This window comes from Peromyscus californicus, unplaced genomic scaffold, assembly GCF_007827085.1.
Source record: "Peromyscus californicus insignis strain IS unplaced genomic scaffold, ASM782708v3 Scaffold_4__1_contigs__length_199733344, whole genome shotgun sequence".
Lineage (NCBI taxonomy): Eukaryota > Metazoa > Chordata > Mammalia > Rodentia > Cricetidae > Peromyscus > Peromyscus californicus.
Genome location: NW_026294562.1, coordinates 184,406,583 through 184,425,816, shown reverse-complemented (window position 1 = coordinate 184,425,816; position 19,234 = coordinate 184,406,583). Strand labels below are relative to the sequence as shown.

General features: G+C 39.0%; 1 protein-coding gene across 1 annotated transcript; it reads left to right on the top strand.

Moving 5' to 3' along the window:
* Positions 1-3,390: 3,390 nt before the first annotated feature.
* Positions 3,391-14,021, top strand: LOC128124173 (killer cell immunoglobulin-like receptor 3DL1). The gene is made up of 5 exons (XM_052760366.1): positions 3,391-3,487; positions 8,686-8,970; positions 10,481-10,786; positions 12,268-12,561; positions 13,975-14,021. The coding sequence occupies exons 1-5, from the start codon at positions 3,391-3,393 to the stop codon at positions 14,019-14,021; spliced, it is 1,029 nt and encodes a 342-aa protein (XP_052616326.1).
* Positions 14,022-19,234: the final 5,213 nt, after the last annotated feature.

Genomic DNA, 19,234 nt, shown 5'->3' with positions numbered 1-19,234 from the left:
CCAACTGGATCAGGCCCTCTAAATGGGTGAGACAGTTGATTGGCTTGATCTGTTTGGGAGGCATCCAGGCAGTGGGACCAGGTCCTGTGCTTATTGCATGAGTTGGCTGTTTGAAACCTGGGGCCTATGCAGGATCGCTTGGCCCGGCCTGGGAGGAGGGGACTGGACCTACCTGGACTGAGTCTACCAGGCTGATCTCAGTCCGTGGGGGAGGCTTTGCCCTGGAGGAGGTGGGAATGGGGGGTGGGCTGGGGGGAAGGTGAGGGGGGTGGAAGGGGGGAGAACAAGGGAATCCATGGCTGCTATGTAGAACTGAATTGTATTGCAAAATAAAAATAAAAAAAATTAAAAAAAAGAAATAAGACACGAACATGGGGCATAAAAAATAGACAAAAGTAAATCGAAGGAATCATAAGGACATACTTTAAAAACCTGTTCTGCACCAAATTGGAAAATCTAGAAGAAATGGATAATTTTCTCTATGCATACCACTTATAAAGGATAAAGATTAAATGAAGAGTAGATAAGCAATTTAAGTGAAATCAAAGCATTCAATAAAATATCTCCCCAGCAAAAAGAAATAGATTTAGTGCAGAATTCTACCAGAATTTCAAAGAATTGATGCCAATATTACTCAAGTTATTCCACAAATATGAAAACAGGGCATTTTCTGAGGCCACAATTAGTCTGATACACAAACCAAGCTATGGTCCTTTGTAAATAGTAAAAGGGGAGTCTGTTTTAGCATAGTATGAGAGCACACGCTGATTAAATGATGGGTGAATATGTGCATGTGAGTTCTGGTACAGTTAAGGACAGAAGAGGGCATTGATTGGATCCCCTGGAGCTGGAGTCACAGGCAGTGGTGAGCCTCCTGTTGTGAGCACTGGGAACTGAAGTTGGGTCCTCTGCAAGTTCAGAACACACTCTTAATGTGTAAGTGATTTCTCTAGCCCTATACACTCACCATTCTTTACCAAAAACACCAGAAATGTATTTCTATGTCGTGTTGTTTCACTTCATTGTTGAATGGTTGACATAGAAATATTTGAGAAAGTTTAATATATAAAATTTGACAACTTATTGTTGCATATTTTCAGACATTTTTATTTTACACAGCTCTTTCCTGACTCCACAGCACTTACTCTTTATTTCAGTAGGACATATACCATTCTTGACAATGAACGTAGAAATGAAACATCAATATTCTTATGATGTATTTCTAGAAGATTCTGTCAGAGGCCAAGAAGCTGCAAAACACTGCAAAGAATTGGGAACACTTGAAACTAGACTGAATATTGGCCACAGAAATCCCAGGAGTGTAGTATGCATATGTAACATTTAGTATCTGCAATATTTTATCATATTATTAGGCTTTTTCTTATGTATTATTCTACATTTCTAAACTTAAAATTTTTATTAATATATTTTTTCAAATAAATTATAATTAAACCATTTTTCCTTTCCTTACTCCTCTCATCCTCTCATACACAGCATTTTCTTCTCTCAAATTCATCTTTATTTTTAATTACCTTTATATATCTACATATATTCCTAATTTTATGAATGTAATCAGATTAATGTGTATAATGTTATTTATTTTTACATGATTGTATATTTACATTTCTAGCAGATGCCATCTCACAGCAAACATCTTCTTCCTCTGGGTATTACAATCTTTCTTTCCCTTCTTGTATGATGTTGCCCGAGCCTTAGGTGCAGGAGTTCTGCTGTAATTGATCAGCTAGGCCTGGACACCTCATAATCATCTGTTCTCTCTATTGTTTGTTTTGGGGTTTGTATTGGTGTTTGTTTGATGCTGATCAATGGGGTTTTTTCCCTTCAGGTGTGAGAGCTGCATTTCTATGAATCTTTAAGGAGAATATTTAGATATTTAGCATGCACTTAGGGGTTATAATTGTTTTGAGTTTGTTGCATTTGATAAGTATGAAGCTATTTGCACTTTTCTACATGCAGCCACCCAGGTTTATCAAAATTATTTGTTGAATATACTGTCTTTTTTCCATTGAATATTTTGAGTTTCTTTATCAAAGATCAGATATGCATAGATGTTTGGAATTATGTCTGGGTCTTCAATTTGATTTCACAGATGAATGTGTCTGTCTTGTACCAGTACTGTGTTGTGTTTATTAATGTAGGTCTATAGAATGACTTGAAGTTAGGAGTGGTGAGACCTCCAGCAGTTCTTTTATTGTTCATGACAGTTTAACTATCCTGTTATTTTTCTGTGTGTTTACATTAAAGCTGAAATTGTCTTTTTAAGATCTGTGTAGCATTGTGTTGGAATTTTGATATGACTGCATAGATGGGATTCTTTAGTTTACTTTTGATAGTATGGCCATTTTTACTATGCAATTCCTACTAATACATGAGCATGAGATATTCTCTCATTTATTGATATTTTCTCAACTTCTTAAAACAAATTTCAAATAAAACAAAAAACTTACTTGCTTTGTTTGTTCAATTATTAAAAAGTGGAATTTTATTATTGTAAATACCTACATGATTAATTAAGAAACTGAATAACTGTAACCTGAAACTGGAATAGTAGCAGTATAATCATTTTGAATGACAATTTGGATTGCTCTTACAATAGAAATAATAATTATTGGACATGCTGCATAGAAAGCCAGAGGAAACACTGAGTCTCAGATATAAAAAGCAAAAGAACACATCAAAAGTTGGAGTACAATAATCAGATTTAACCGTTTTGAAACAAGGAAGTATGTCTAAGATACAACCAAGCTGCAGTCATAGCAAATACTTTTGCTGAAAAGCTAAAGTCTGAACAATAATCAAAGCTATGGTCCAACAAGGCAATGGTAAAAGCGGAGACTTTTACTACCTGGTAAGAGAACCCACACTTTTAATCTAAGCACCTGGGAGGCAGATGCTAGTGGGGCTTTGAATTCAAAGCCAGCCTAGTCTGCTCTACAAAGTACATTCCAGTATAGCCAGGGCTACAGAAAAATGCTGTCACACACACACACACACACACACACACACACACACACACACACACACACACAAATGAAAGTCGCAGTGACAGCGGATGTTTCTGTTGGTAAGCTTTCCGTGCTGTGGTCAAGTAGACACCTCCAGCCTCTCACATCCTATATTAAGTTTTATTCTGGTTCTGCCTCTTGTCAGCCAAAGCAGCACCATGCTGTCTGTGCTCCTAAACCTGATCTATACTGGTGAGTCCTGCTGGAAATAGATACGGTGAAATAACAGGGTGGAAATATCATCCTGGGAGGGGGGCCTGATCTGTCTACAGCAGAAACACTGGCTTCCATGTTTCATATTAGTGCATGAGTTCATCTTAACTGAGCTCTAATTCTAATGTACAGAGGCCCAACAGGGACAGGGATGTCAGATGGCCAGGCTACTGGAAAAACAAAGATCATTCATCATGAGTTTTTCTTCCCAGGCCTCTTCCTAGTACTGAGGACATTGGCACAAGCAGGTGAGTCCATCCTTAAAACCTTGAGATAATATCCATCAAAATAAATAGATTTTATTCTAACAGGAGGAAAGGCATCACAGGGTGTTGGCTGCTGGCTTCTGTGAGTGACTTGTTGGTGAGTGTTTTGAATTTCAAAATTAAGACCCTGGAAACCTGCCTATCAGTTCTTCCCAGATTGTCCCAGACACTGCCCTTAGTAGGGTCAGGCATCAACTTTGATTGGATGAACTTTTACTTTTTGGTTTTTCAACACAGGGTTTCTCTGTGTTACCCTGACTATCCTAGAGTTTACTTTGTAGACCAGGCTACCCATGAACTCAGATATTCACCTGGCTATGCCTCTCAAGTGCTGCAATTAAAAGTGTGGGCCACAGCACCTGCTGGATAATCAATTTTTTAAAAACGTATCTTCCATATTGCTACATTCCCTCCTGACCACCTCCAAGTGTATTGAAATTATGTTATAATTTATGACTTTTTAGATATATATGTCACTGGACAAATTATGGGATTATTTTTGTCTTTAAACATCTGTGCTACAGATAGAATTTGTGTACCATCACCACACTATTGTAACATCTAATTTTGTTTTGCTTTGGTGAGCTACTTTTACATTTTCAACATGAAGATATTTTCATGTAACTCATTGCCAGCCTTTTCTTTCAGCTCCAATAACTCCACAGCATTTCCTGAGCTTACTGTGATGGACTTTGTCTGCTGCTGTATTTCTGAGAAAATCTTTATATATTTCATTTCTGAATGACAGTGTTGCTGATATTTGTAGACAGTGTTTTTTCTGTTTTCCACTATCTGGTCACCCTGGTCTCTTGTGTCCTGTAGATAATTGCTCAGAAGACTACCATTAACTGTACTGGAAATGCCTCTTGTGTTCTTTGCTTCTTTGGTCATTCTGATATCAGGATCTCTTATGATAATTATATATTCTGTGATCTTGACTATTTGGTTTGAATTTGTTTCATGTCATTTGCCCATCTTGGACCTGACCATATTCATTTTTTTCATGAATGTTGTATGGTTTTTTCTGCTTCCTTTTATTAGCTATTTTTATGTCTTTTTGTAAATATTTTACAAATTCTTCGAGAATTTCATACCATACTTTTTTTAAATTTTATTTTATAATTTAATTTAATTTTACATATCAGCCACGGATTCCTTTGTTCTCCCCCCTCCTGGCCCCTGCCTTCCCCCCAGCCCATCTCCTATTCCCACCACCTCCATGGCTAAGACTCCCCTGAGGATTGAGTTCAACTTGGTAGATTCAGTCCAGGCAGGTCCAGTCCCCTCCACCCAGGCCGAGCCAAGTGTCCCTGTATAAGCTCCAGGTTCCAAACAGACAGTACATGCACTGAAGACAGGTCCAGGTCCCACTGCCTGGATGCCTCCCAAACAGATCAAGCCAATCAACTGTCTAACCCATTCAGAGGGCCTGATCCAGTTGGGGGCTCCTCAGCTATTTGTTCATAGTTCATGTGTTTCCATTCGTTTGGCTATTTGTCCCTGTGCTTTTTCCAAACTTGGTCTCAACAATTCTCACTCATACAAGCCCTCCTCTTTCTCTCCAATTGGAATCCTGGAGCTCCACCTGGGGCCTAGCCGTGGATCTCTGCATCTGGTTCCCTCAGTCATTGGATGAGGTTTCTAGCATGACAATTAGATTGTTTGGCCATCCTATCACCAAAGTAGGTCAGTTCAAGCTGTCTCTCGGACATTGCCAGTAGTCTATTGTGGAGGTATCATTGTGGATTTCTGGGGACCTCTCTATCACTTTGCTTCTTCCTATTCTCATGTGCTCTTCATTTATCATGGTCTCTTATTCCTTGTTCTCCATCTATGCTCTTGATCTATCTGGGATCTCCCACTCCCCTAAGCTCTCTTTCCCTCGACCCTTGCCCTTCATTATCCCCACTCACATCCATGTTGTTCATGTAGATCTCATCCATTTCTCTATCATTGGGTGATCCTTGTGTCTTTCTTGGGGTCCTGTTTTCTAGGTAGCCTCCCTGGAGTTGTGAGTAGCAGTCTAGTCATCTTTGTTTTACATCTAGTATCCTCCTATGAGTGAGTACATACCATGTTTGTCTTTCTGAGTCTGGGTTACCTCACTCAGGATGATTTTTTCTAGATCCATCCATTTGAGGAATTGCTCAACATCCCTAATCATCAGGGAAATGCAAATCAAAACAACTCTGAGATACCACCTTACACCTGTCAGAATGGCTAAGATCAAAAACACTGAAGACAGCTTATGCTGGAGAGGATGTGGAGCTAGGGGAACTCTCCTCCACTGTTGGTGGGAATGCAAGCTTGTACATCTACTTTGGAAATCAATATGGTGCTTTCTTAGAAAATTGAGAATCAATCTCCCCCAAGATCCAGCTATACCACTCTTGGGCATATACCCAAGGAATGCTCAATCATACCACAAGGGCACTTGTTCATATCAGCATTGTTTGTAATAGCCAGAACCTGGAAACAACCTAGATGCCCTTCAACTGAGAATGGATAAATAAAATGTGGCACATATACACAATGGAATACTACTCAGCAGAGAAAAACAATGACATCATGAGGTTTGCAGGCAAATGGATGGATCATACCATACTTTTAATAATATTCAACCCACTCCCTAAACTAATTTTCGGTGCTACCGCCATCCTCCCATATAAACCTCAATGTTCCTTTACACTTTCTTGAATTTTTATGACTTATAATTTTTGTGACTTATAATTTAGTATTAGGATAGTTTCAAAATTATCTGGTCATTCTTTTAATTGTATTTTATTCAATTTCGGTATTTACCTCTAATTATAAAGTGTCCAGTCTATGCTTACTCATTCTCCTATTTTATCATCAAGTAAACTATTAAAATGCTCTCTTAACTTTTTAAAGTTTACATTCATTTGATGTATGTGTGTCTGTGTGTGTGTGTGTGTGTGTATATACTATTTTAAAAGTATGGAGGTCAGAGAAATATCTACTGGGATCAGTTTTTTCCTCTCCCCACTTGGGTCCCAGCAATGATTTTCAGAATCAGGCTTGGTAGCAATAACCGTTACCTACTTAGACATTAAGCTGGTCCATAAAATTTTCCAATTCAGTAGGTGTATTCTTTGTCTACAAGGGTGGTTTCCAAAGTTTTTATGTTGTTTGATGAATCATTTAAAAAATTCATAACAATTTCAACCTAGAGTTTTTTCATAGTTAGATCACATCTTTTTTCTTTAATAAAAGATGATTTTCTCTATAAATTTAATATGTTTGAGACTTTCATACATGAGTACTATATGTTCATCATGTCCACCCTTCAGCATATATCCAAAGAACCTGACGTCCTATGCCATGGATGCTGGTTCAGTCATGTTCTTTGCTGCTCTGTTCTCAATAGCCAGGACACGGGAACAACCTGAATGTCCTTCAGCTGATGAGTGAATAATGAAAATGTACCCTATTTTGGTGAGTCCAATACAAAATTTGTATATAATATAGAAAAATCCAATTCAATGTAAAATATTGAAAACAAGTATTTCCTTTTTAAAAGTAGATGCAATAATCTACCTTTTTATGATATCCATATTCTTTCTTTTTTCTTTTCTGAGTAGATTTAAAAATCTACCTCTTATGTTATCATCTCTATATCTTCTCTTTCCTTTTAGAGTATATTCAATAAACAAACTTTTATTCTATTATTTCTATATTTTTAACAGTAGATTCAATGATCTACCTCATATCTATATCCTCTTTTCTCTTTTCCTTTTTTTAAACAAAAACCTATGAATCTAATCTCCTTGTTTAGCTTTTTTCCTGAACATTAACAATTAGCAACTTGTAACCAACCATCATAAACAATGACACTATCCATAACCTAAATAACCAAAAACTACCCACCCCACCTCTTGGGAATGTGGGTGTCATTTTCTTAAAATTACTTCCTGCTTTTTTGGGGCGAAAATATCTTTAGGGGATCCTGAAAAGAAAATTTTGGGGTTAATTATCAAGTCCTGTATCATTTGTCCAGTCTTTGCATAATAGGAAAATGCAGTCTTAAGTCCTTGCTCAAGTAGTCTGTGAATCTGGATCATCTCAGCTAGCCATCTCAAAATTGTCCTGAGCAGTTTTTAGTCCAAAGCAGATCGTTCAGTGGTGTTAATCAGCTTAATGGAATTATCATATTCCAAGTGGAATCATCCTTTTGAAGATTTCAAAGCTGCTGATAGGCGTGGTCATGGTTCCCTGCAGAATTTTCTTTTCTTTTTTTTGTGCCTCCTCTGTGAGTGTAGTTTAGGGGTTACTTACAGAAGCAAGTGATAACTCAAAACAGTACTGAAAGCACATCTCTATATGAGTGCTTATCATGACAGCCAAAGCTCTGGAACTCTGTGCATAACTTGGAGGCTACTCAACAGGTCTTAGAAATCTCCTTCTAGAGCTCAGCTGGCCAAGTAGCTTACTCTTTCTATAGAGTTGAAAGGGTTACTCATGAATCCTGAATGCCTCAGCTTCCCAGGGCATATGATGTTTGTTTACTTTCTGATTATCCTGAGCCCCTCAACCTCTCACATTGAAACATGGATGTTTCAATTCAGAGAAAAATGTTATACAGAAGACCCCAAAGGAAATGAAAATTGGAAGTTCAGCTCTCAGGGATGTGTAGCAGGAATCTTAAAGGGTCTTGCTAATAAAAACAAACCTGGGGAGCCAGGTATTGGGATGAATGCTGGAAGATCAGAGAAGCAACAAGCCACAGCCACCTCACCTTGCTAATTCCTCAGCTGACCCTGTTTTCTCAGACTGGAAGCTTTTCAGTTCTTATCCAGAATGAATCTCAGCTGAACTGTTGCTCAAAGCCTAAAAACTTAAGAAGCCTAGTTCCTGGTGCTCACACCTTATATATCTTTCTGCTTTCTGCCCTCACTTCCTGGGATTAAAGGCATGAGTCACCATGCCTGGCTGTTTCCAGTGTGGCTTTGAACTCACAGAGATCCGGATGGATCTTCGCCTCCCAAGTGATAGGATTAAAGGCATGTGTGCCACCATTTTCTGGCCTCTATCTCTAGTGGCTGTTCTGTTCTCTGACCGCAGATAAGTTTATTCGGGTGTACAGTATTTGGGGGAAGACAATATCACCACAGCAATGAAGGAGCATCATTAAATTTTTTACTCTGTGCATCTCTCTGCAGGATATCATGATAAGCCTTCACTCTCTGCCTGGCCAAGCCATATTGTTCCTTTGGGACAGCATGTGGAATTTGAATGTTACCATCATAATGACTATTACATATTCAAGTTGTACAAAGAACATGGTAATCCTATTCCTCAGATCCATGAAAGAATATTCCAGAGGAAACTTGTCTTGGGTCCTGTGACACCAGCATATGCAGGAACATACAGATGCTATGGTCTTAATTATCAATCCCCTGATGAAACTTCAGCACACAGTGACCCTCTGAAGATTATAATTTCAGGTCAGAGATGACATTTATTGTATTTTTTCATTCCCCAAAATCTCCAAACCCTGTAATTGTCTGAAAGAGTATTAGTCAGAGGCTTGGACTTATAAGGAATATTCAACATAGAGAAATATATAATGTTCTGGGCATAATATGATACACAAGGATATGCATTTTTCTAGTCCCTAAAGCTTCCTGTGTGTTAAGTAAGTCAAGGAAAATTTGGGCTGGAAGATGGAACTCAAATCTTAACAAGTTGACATCAGGATGCTAGAATATCCTGAATTGTCCTGGGTCTGTAGAACTACAAGGGTTGATATAACAAAATCAGGAAAAATTCAGTTGTGGGCAAAACAAATCATCATGAGGGAGACCCCCTGTCACAAACTCTGAACATGAGGGAAGGGTCCAAGTGCCAAGGGATGCATGAGGCTCTAGTGGCTGGAAGGAAAAAAGTGGACACTTTCCTAGGGATCAGTAGTTACTATCCCTGAAGATAATTGATTTAGGCCATTTAAGCTTTTCAGAATTCTGATCTCCACAATTCTTGTACTCTTTGTGAGAATCAAATTTGTGGTATTTGTTATGTTAGCATTTGGAAAATAATATAGGAACTCATGTCAAGGGGAAATTAAGTAGCATGAAAGGGATGCTCTGAGAGCAGTAAGTCAAGATGCTAACTCATCAACATGTTGAAAGGAAACAATGTTCATGATTCTGGATCAGGAATGCCTTACAGAAGTTTGAACCACAGAGAGGGCTGAAATGTTTCCCTGATCACTATGTTCAATACCAATTACTTTATCCTGCCAAGGATTATACTTTATCCAAAGTTGCATAAAAAAGGACACATAAAGCAGCCTAATTTGAAGCTTGGCATGTTTCCTGCATTCCCCAATTTTAGAAAAGGACAATATGCTGTGGGATAATGCTTTTGGACACTAGTTTAATAAAATGCTGATTGGCCAGTAGCCAGTATAGGAAGGAAAAACAGAGAATTCTGGGAAGAGGAAGGCTGAGTCAGGAGACACCATCCCTCCATCCAGGGAGCAGCATGGAATGGCACACAGGTAAAGCCACAGAACATATGGCAACATATAGATTAACAGAAATGGGCTGAGTTTAAGTGTGAAAACTAGTAAGTAGTTAGTCTGAGTTAATGGCCAGCAGTTTTAATTAATATAAGCCTCTGTGTGTTTACTTGGGTCTGAGTGGCTACGGGACTTTGGTGCCACAGGAGCCAGGCAAGACCAGGAAAACTTTCCCACTACAACAATAGGGTCTATGGAAATAGGGTTCAAAAGACATTCTCACAACAAGCAAATGGGATAATATTGTGCTAATTCTAGAGTCAAACACGTGGAAAATGGACACAACAATGGAGGATTCTGTATCCAGAGTTGAAATAGACAAAAAACAAGAGCACTGGGGCACTAGCAGGAAGAACAGATCAATTGTGGGAGAACCACAGGTCTTCAAGGACACAGAGATTTTGATCAGGTTCATACAATTTCTTTATTTATAGGAATCTACAGGAAGCCTTTCCTCTTGGCCTTACGAAATCCCCTGGTGAATTTAGGAGAGAAGGTGACACTGGAGTGTCATTCAGAGATTATGTTTGAATTTTTCACTTTGACTTTTCACACAAAAGGAATAATCAAGGACTCTTTGCAGCTTTCTGCTGAAGATCATCTTGGGAGGTCCCAGGCCAAGTTCAAAATAGGTCCTATGACACCTGATCATGCTGGGAATTACACATGTTATGGTTCTTACAATCACACAACGTATGAGTGGTCTGAATCCAGTGACCCCATTCACATAAAGATCACAGGTAAGAGCATGTTACCTGCTCATCATTCTCTTTGTGATACAGAAAAATATTCTATACACTAAAAACTGTGGGAGGCCACAAGGAAAATTAGTGTGGGAAATTTACATGAAGCCAACCTTGTTAAGTGTTTTACTGACATAGACAATGAAAAGAAATACATAAGAACAGACCATTGGTTGTAACATCAAGCACAGATACAAGGAGGTGCAAAGGAGTCATAAGTAGAGATAAACAGAAAATGGCGATTGGGTGAGCATGATATGAACCTGAGAGAATGAAGGCTTTCTATTAACATTCAGAAACTTTTTGACTTCTACCTCTACAAGAAGTCTACCAAGAGAACCAGACATATAATATGTATGACCTGAGTCCAAATACTTAGTTGGGCTGGTTCTTAATGAATCCTTATACCTTCACACAGGTGGAACCCAGGATTTGCTGGGAATTAGTAAACATGGAATGTGTGCTAAGAGAAAAACTACAAAAAGACAGAAGCCTGAATGGAAACTTTGAAAATAGAGATGGAAAAATCATAGCAGATGTTATATATGTCAAGACAGAGCTTGTCAGACACATGATATATCTGGCTTTCTTGGAAGAATTCTTATAGAGGTAGAACTCAAAAACAAATTCTAAACCAAATGCTTGGGAGGCAGACAATAGATCACACATGAGCAGTACACACACTGAGAGGAACAAGAGAGGGAAGATCACCATGGCCACTGTTCAAGAGAAATATAGATATTTATGGATTATTCTGTACTTTGAAGTGAGATTAATTAGTGGAAGTTGAGGGACAATTGAGAATAATAGCATTAATATGATTTATATTATACATATATAAATATATATGTAACAGCAATTTTTTTTTTGGTTTTTCGAGACAGGGTTTCTCTGTGTAGCTTTGTGCCTTTCCTGGATCTCCCGCTGTAGACCAGGCTGGCCTCGAACTCACAGGGATCCGCCTGCCTCTGCCTCCCGAGTGCTGGGATTAAAGGCGTGCACCACCACCGCCCAGCGTTGTAACAACAATTTTTAAAACAATTTAAATATATGAAATGGTGTAACTCTATTTCAATTTCAAAAATTAAGAAATGTTTTAAACCAAGTATAAAATATATATTATGTATGCAAATGAATATTTCATAATTTTGTCAATTACTAGATAAAATTTATTATGTTATAAAAACATATGTTAAAACACAGATTGACTGAACCAATGAAAACAGAGGCAGAAAATGTAAAAAGCAAAAACTGTCATAAAATGTTTGAGTAAGGAGAGAAGTCATAGACTAAATATGATAACATAGAAAGGAAGAGAGAGAAGGAGAGAAAGAGAGGAGAAGTGGAGAAATTGAGAGAGGGAGATGGTGAGAGGCAGGAAGATCACAGAAATGGAATCAGGGAGAGGAAACACTGAGCAGTGAATAAACACTAGTAAGAAACTCTCCCTCTAACTGTCTCTGGCTCTTTTCTTCCAGGTTTGTACAAGAAACCTTCTCTGTCAGCCCTGATGAGCCGTGTGGTGATGTCAGGAGAGAATGTGACCTTGTCCTGCATCTCTGACCATCTGTTTGACATGTTCCATCTGTCCAGAGAAGGGGTGCCTCAGGGGCATGGGCTGCCTGCAGTGCAGAGCCACAGTGGGACATTCCAGGCCAACTTCCTTCTTGGTCCTGTAATCCAGACAGGGAACTATAGATGCTATGGCTCTTTCAGTAACTCTTCCCATGTGTGGTCATCCCCAAGTGACCCATGGTACTTTCCTGTCACAGGTAAGAAAACCTCATATAGATCTCATATCTTGTGACTAATGAAATACTAAAACCATGTGTGTGTAAGATATTTATATACTTATATGTATATATGTGTATATATATGTATATAAATATGTATATATGTGTATGCATATATGACTTATATGACGCACATACATACATATATATGTAAATATGCATATCTGTAGATATACATATACCAATAATTATCAGAAAAAAAGAGGCAATCAGCTTAAAAGTGCTGTGGGGATATGCAAAAGCTTGGTGAAAGGGTAAATGGAAGGGGCTAGAAACAGGAAAGAGAGGAAGAAAGGAATACACTTTTATTTCATATTTAGTCTATGACTTCTCTCCTTACTCAAACCTTTTATAAAAGACATGGAACTTGAGACATGGTATCAGATTACAAAATGATAGACAGGTAGCCTCCCAAACACTCCTTATATCACTGCACCCAAACTGGGAGATCTGTGTGTCCAGGCAGATATTGAAACAGGTCAGGACGGACTCATTAGGGATGGGGTTCAAATCAGTTTGGGAAGAGCAGAAATGGTGAAGCCCACCTAAACTCTCAATCACACAGATCTCCCCATAGCATTCTTGTAGCTGTGTGGTCCCTACATGAGTGTGTGGGTTCATGCGGGTCCATGGAATGAAGACACAGAGGCATCTTATGAATGAATCTAGCCTATCATGGCTGCAGGGGGGTCTAGCCTCAAAGGACTGAAGCACTCTTCCCTTCGCCTAGGACAAATTTATTTACTCCTTTTTCCAGTTTAGATAGTTAATTTCCATACCTTCAAAGCAATGCAAAAGGAGCTCCCAGAGACCAAATGCCAGGTGCAAAATACATGAATTATCAGGTACCTCGGTTTTCCAGGTTTCCTGGAACAAGTTTTGCATAGGCCTTTGATCCTTGGAGGACTGTCTGATCCTTGACTTTCAAACAAGATTCACATAGGGCAATAAGGGAAACAAAAGCTAAGAGAAACAAAAGGTGTGGCTAAACAAAGGAAGGATTGGGGCTAGGTGCTGCTCTCTGGAGCCAAGCCAGGAGCTCAGCAGGAATGCCACTACACATTCTTCTTGAATCATAACAACTTGAAATCCAAAGAGAGAGTCTATACCTAGAGGAAAACCACATAATGGTACCCTATGACTCTAAAGGTTCGACATTAAGGGGTTTAGTAGGTGCTGGTCACTGTCCAAACTCAAAAAACACTCCATAGATGAAGGCACACAGGCTCTTGATGACCTTTCTCCCTCTTCTGTCCCTTTCTCTGGTAATCTCCTCAAGAAATTGCACTTCCTGTACAGAACCAGATTCCAAAACTAGTAAGTAATTGATCCCTCTTCTCTACTGTGGAAACTTAGGGACTAAAATCTCCTTGGCTCATTTTTTTGTCTCAGTTCCATCTTGGCTCAGTAGCATTATCATCATCATCTCCGCTCTTTGATTCTTGAAACCTGCAACATTAGAAGTTGTTTAGGCGCAGCTAGGGAAATATAAGGTCTATTCATCTCTAATTTCTGTACCTGAGACATTCTGTGAGTGAGAAGGAGAGTAACTTTACTCCCTTCTCAGGATCAATGAAGTGTTCATTCTAGGTCTGTTCCTCCTGGGGAGAAGGTGATGGAGACTGAAGAAGGAAGCAAGTGAGCAGAAGGGAGGATTTGTATATAAAAATACCACTTCTGACAGAATAGCCTTGACTTCACTTTTTCCCTACAAGAGAATTAAATGTCTAGTTCAAGGTGTTGTAGAAGTAGAAGTTGCAAAGCAGCTTAACTGAGCACTGGTGTCAATCTCAGATGGAGAAACTGAACACGTGATATACACAAAGGGTCCTGCAGTTTTCTGCCAATGGCATAATACAAATATATTCTTGGATCTGTGCATTCTGCTGAGCCATAGTCAATTTACTAGTAACAACACTCCTAAAACTGACTCTCCTCTGAATAGTTATCAATTGTCTATAGTACCTTGGCTAAGGGTGGGACTTCATGTTCACCTCCAGTCTCCATGCTAGGATTTTTTTTCTAGCTTGAGAATGCACAGGTCTTGGGAATGCAGTCACAACCTCTTGTGGAGTTCATATATGTGTCTGCCCTACTGTGTCCAGAGACATTATCCCTGTAATTATCCATATATATGTATATATGTACATATATGTGTATTCCATATATATATATATATATGTGTGTGTGTGTGTGTGTGTGTGTGTGTTATGTATTAAAACACTATACTCATCAAGCTATACATATATTTATATAAAACATTACAATATATCAATATATAAATACATACAACACTAACAATAATAATAATCAAAGAAAAAGAGAATATCACCTAAAGAGTAGGGGTGGTATGGGAAGTTTGGAAGAAGGATACCTGGAAAGTGCTGGAGACATGAAAGGGAGAGCGAAGGGATATAATTATATATGGATTAAAAACTTTTAAAATAAAAACAGATGAAGTTTGAATAAGGGTATCAGATTATAAAATAATGGACAGGGAGCATCCTAAACAATCCTGACCTTGCTTGGCCAGACACACCAGGACATCTTATGTACACACAGATATAGAAAGTAGCCAAGAAAGACTCATAATCGATGAGGTTGGGATTAGTTAGGTAGAGCAGAGATGGAGCAGCCCCCTGACAACTCTATCACATAGATCTCTCCACAGTATTCCTATTGTCTCACCACACATTGAAATCCAAGGACAGAGTGCCATCCTCTAAGCAAACCATATAAAGGCATCCTATAACACTGACACTCAGAACTAAGGGTGAAGTGGATGCTGGTCACTGACCAACCTGAAAGGACTTTCCATAAGAGGAAGACAGACAGCATCATTGACCTCTCTCTCTCTCTCTCTCTCTCTCTCTCTCTCTCTCTCTCTCTCTCTCTCTCTCTCTTCTTCCCATTAAATAGTAAACACATTCAGAAATTGCTCTTCCTGCTCAGAACCAGACTCCAAAACTAGTGAGTGAATTACTCCTCTTCTTTATTTAGAACTGTAGGTAAACAAGTACCTTGGGTCATGTGCTGTGTCAGCTGCCTCACAGCTCTGTAATGTTTGCCTGGTCATCTCTCTTGTCTGATTCTCAAACTCTTCAATATCAGAAGTTATTCAGGGGCAGCATGGGATCAATGGGGGCTCTCAATAACTACTGTCTTCACCTGAGACCCCTGTAAGTGAATAGAAGGGGAAATTTGACTCTCTTCCAAATAACAGTGAGGATATCATTCTACCCTATTAGTTCAGAAGAGGGGATGATCAGGCCTGAAAAAGGTAGGAAGCAATCTGTGATGGAATGGCCTTGACTTCACTTTCTCCCTTTGGGAGAAGTTAATGTTTGGTTCAGTGGTGTTGTAGATATATTAATTCTACAGGAGATTAACTGAACACTGGTATGAATCTCAGGTTAAAGCACTGAACACATGACCTTTACATTATATTCTGCCATTTTTTCTGTCAGTGGCATGAGGCTGACAATATGCAAAAACTTATGCACAAGTCACATGAAATAGAATTACTTACAAGCAAACTATAAGATATAAAAGTTGAGGTTTCAAGGTATTGGAGTTTGCAAAGGTTAAGGAATGATGCAGAATGGCAGTGGCACTATATAAATACCTTTTGTCTGCATAGTTCTTCATGGAAAATGAAAGACTGCCCATCCTGGAGTTTGTACTCTGAAGCCATAGGAACATACAGCTAAACTATATGGCATTTGTAGTGTAGGCAGTAACAGAGCCCAGGTTATTCTGGAATGTTTGTCCTTACCTCTATTCACACCATATAGAGCACATGTTATATTTACTCTTAGAATTTCATTTGAGAAAATGCAGAACATATAGTCATATGACATATACCATCTAGATCCATATTTCTTATTACTTCATTTGCATTAGATTTTTGAGAATTTCAACCAATGGGCTTTAATCCTATACACCCCTGTAGCTAGAGTTTTCCTGCCTGCCCACAGTCAGGACAAATCTTTGTCACCTGCCAGTCCCACAGCCGCTCAGATCCAACCAAGTAAACACAGAGATTTATATTGCTTATAAACTGTATGGCAATGGCAGGCTTCTTGCTAACTGTTCTTATAGCTTAAATTAACCCATTTCTATTAATCTATACCTTGCCATGTGGCTCGTGGCTTACCAGCATCTTCAATGCTATTTCTCATCATGAAGGCTGGCAGTGTCTCTCTGACTCAGCCTTCCACTTCCCAGCTTTATTCTCCTCCTTGTCCCACCTATACTTCCTGCCTAGCCACTGACCAATCAGTGATTTATTTATTGACCAATCAGAGCAACACATTTGCCATACAGAACATCCCACAGCACTTCTCCCCTTTTTTTTTCAAAAAGGAAGGTTTTAACCTTAACAAAGTAAAATTACATATAATTTGGGAATTTGGGCGTAACTTCTCTTACTACTTCCTGCTGGAGGGGGGCGCTGTATCTTTTGGGGATACAAAGAAAATTTAAGGATTATGGAATACTCCATGAGGACGTATTGTCTGAGCCAGTTGCCTTCAAAAGATTCTGGATGTTGGATCAACTGGGCCATGGTGTCATCGGAGACCTTTCAGGGGGTCTTCCCTGGTCAAACCTGATGTATCTTAATCTTGAACAAATCCATAGCCTCTGGCTTTCTGTGGAAACAAAAGCAGAGTCTCCTTTCCAAAGCAACACATCCTTACATCCATATTTTGAAGTCAAGGTATCTTTAAAATATACATTTTGGCATAACTCAACAGCTTTTACAATCAAATGTTTTTCTGCAGTTAAAAATCCCAAAGACAACACAATCCAGATTCTCTGTATAATATTCATCTTTATGTGGCTTATTTTTTATATTAATTTTACTGTCTCTTTAAAGACTTTATATTTTAAAACTATGTATTTGTTTATATAACTATATATATCACCTTTTTTTCTTTCAAGCCTACGTATATTTTACACACATTGTAAACTATTACATCTGAATCTGTCTTATTGTGAATCTATTGCTTTAAACTGCAGCAGCTGTGGCTGCTGGCTCTGCCCACCTCAGCTTCCCAACATGGCGGTGATACATTTACCACCAGCTCTGGGAGCTATCATGGGTCTCTATGCTTTTATTCAAGCAGCGTGTAGCCCAGAAACCTCTTTTTTTGTTTTTTACTAGCAAAGGCTAAATCCACCACACAGCTTAATGTGCCACTTGCAGAGGCATCATTCCCGCCATACTGCAGGTCAAGTGCACACACTAGGAATCCGCCAGTAGCTCAAACCAGCAGCTGCTGCTCATTTGAGAGAGACAATTAGGAAGCTGTTTTTAGCTCTGTTTTAGAATCTTTTCTCAGGTTTTAGGTGGAAACTCTTGCCACCATGTTGGATGCCATTTGTAGCTAGAGATTTCCTGCCTGCCCACAGTCAGGACAAATCTTTGTCACCCGCCAGTCCCACAGCCGCTCAGACCCAACCAAGTAAACACAGAGACTTATATTGGTTACAAACTGTATGACCATGGCAGGCTTCTTGCTAACTGTTCTTACAGCTTAAATTAAGCCATTTCTATTAATCTATACCTTGCCACATGGCTCGTGGCTTACCGGCATCTTCACATGCTGTTTCTCATCATGGCAGCTGGCAGTGTCTCTCTAACTCAGCCTTCCACTTCCCAGCTTTATTCTCCTCCTTGTCCCGTCTATACTTCCTGCCTAGCCACTGACCAATCAGTGATTTATTTATTGACCAATAAGAGCAACACATTTGCCATACAGAAAATCCCACAGCACACCCCCTTTCTCAAATCCTCCTGGACCTACCCAACCCAGCTGTTATCTTTTTGTCCATGAAGTTCAATTTGTGATGCCCATATATTCATGAATGTGTGACCTCTCACTGGAGCATGGTCAACTTACTTGTCACAACTCTCTTGAAACTGACTCTCCCAACAGCTATCATTTCCTTATAGCTCTTGACTAATGGTGGGAATTCATGTCCATGACCTCAGTGCATGCTAGGATTTGGTCTAGCTTGCCCATATACTGATCTTGTGCATGCTGTCACTCTGGTTTTGAATTCATCTATGCAACTGCCTTCCTCTCCCCAGGAGATACTATTTCTTTTTTGTTATCATAAACCTCATTCAGTCATTTTTGACCCATCATTTTCACAATTAACCCTGAGACTTTGTAGAATTAGATGTCATGTAAATATCACATTTAGAGCCAAGTATTCCACAGTCTTTTATGCTCTGCACTTTGGCTATTGTGGGTACCTGTATTGATCACAATATATTACAAATATAAATTTCCTGCTGAGGTTTGAGAGATGCATTAATATAGGGATCCAAAGCAAAGTCACAGGAGCCAGTTTAATACTGTGTGCATTTAGCAGAATGAGAATAGTAGCTTCTTCATCCAGAATCTTGTCCTAAAGATTAATAATGTATTTGTTATCCATCGATCAATAAATGTTAGGCAATCTATTACAGGAATCCTATGATTGTCATCTTACTTATTGCATTCATATGTTCCATCAGATAATCATGGGCTCCTGTATATTCTGATTAGACTGTCATTCTACATGATGGTTTTCTTCCTCATTTTCCTCATCCATTCTCGGTGCCATGCAAAAAGGAATGTATATCAAGAAGAAGGCAGTG

What these genes read in the sequence shown, in the direction of transcription:
- LOC128124173 (XM_052760366.1), top strand. Translation starts at nt 3,391, where the DNA reads ATGTCAGATGGCCAGGCTACTGGAAAAACAAAGATCATTCATCATGAG. An exon ending in GAGGACATTGGCACAAGCAG is followed by an intron (nt 3,488 to 8,685) that starts GTGAGTCCATCC and finishes ATCTCTCTGCAG; the next exon opens with GATATCATGATAAGCCTTCA. An exon ending in ATGGTACTTTCCTGTCACAG is followed by an intron (nt 12,562 to 13,974) that starts GTAAGAAAACCT and finishes TTTTTGTCTCAG; the next exon opens with TTCCATCTTGGCTCAGTAGC.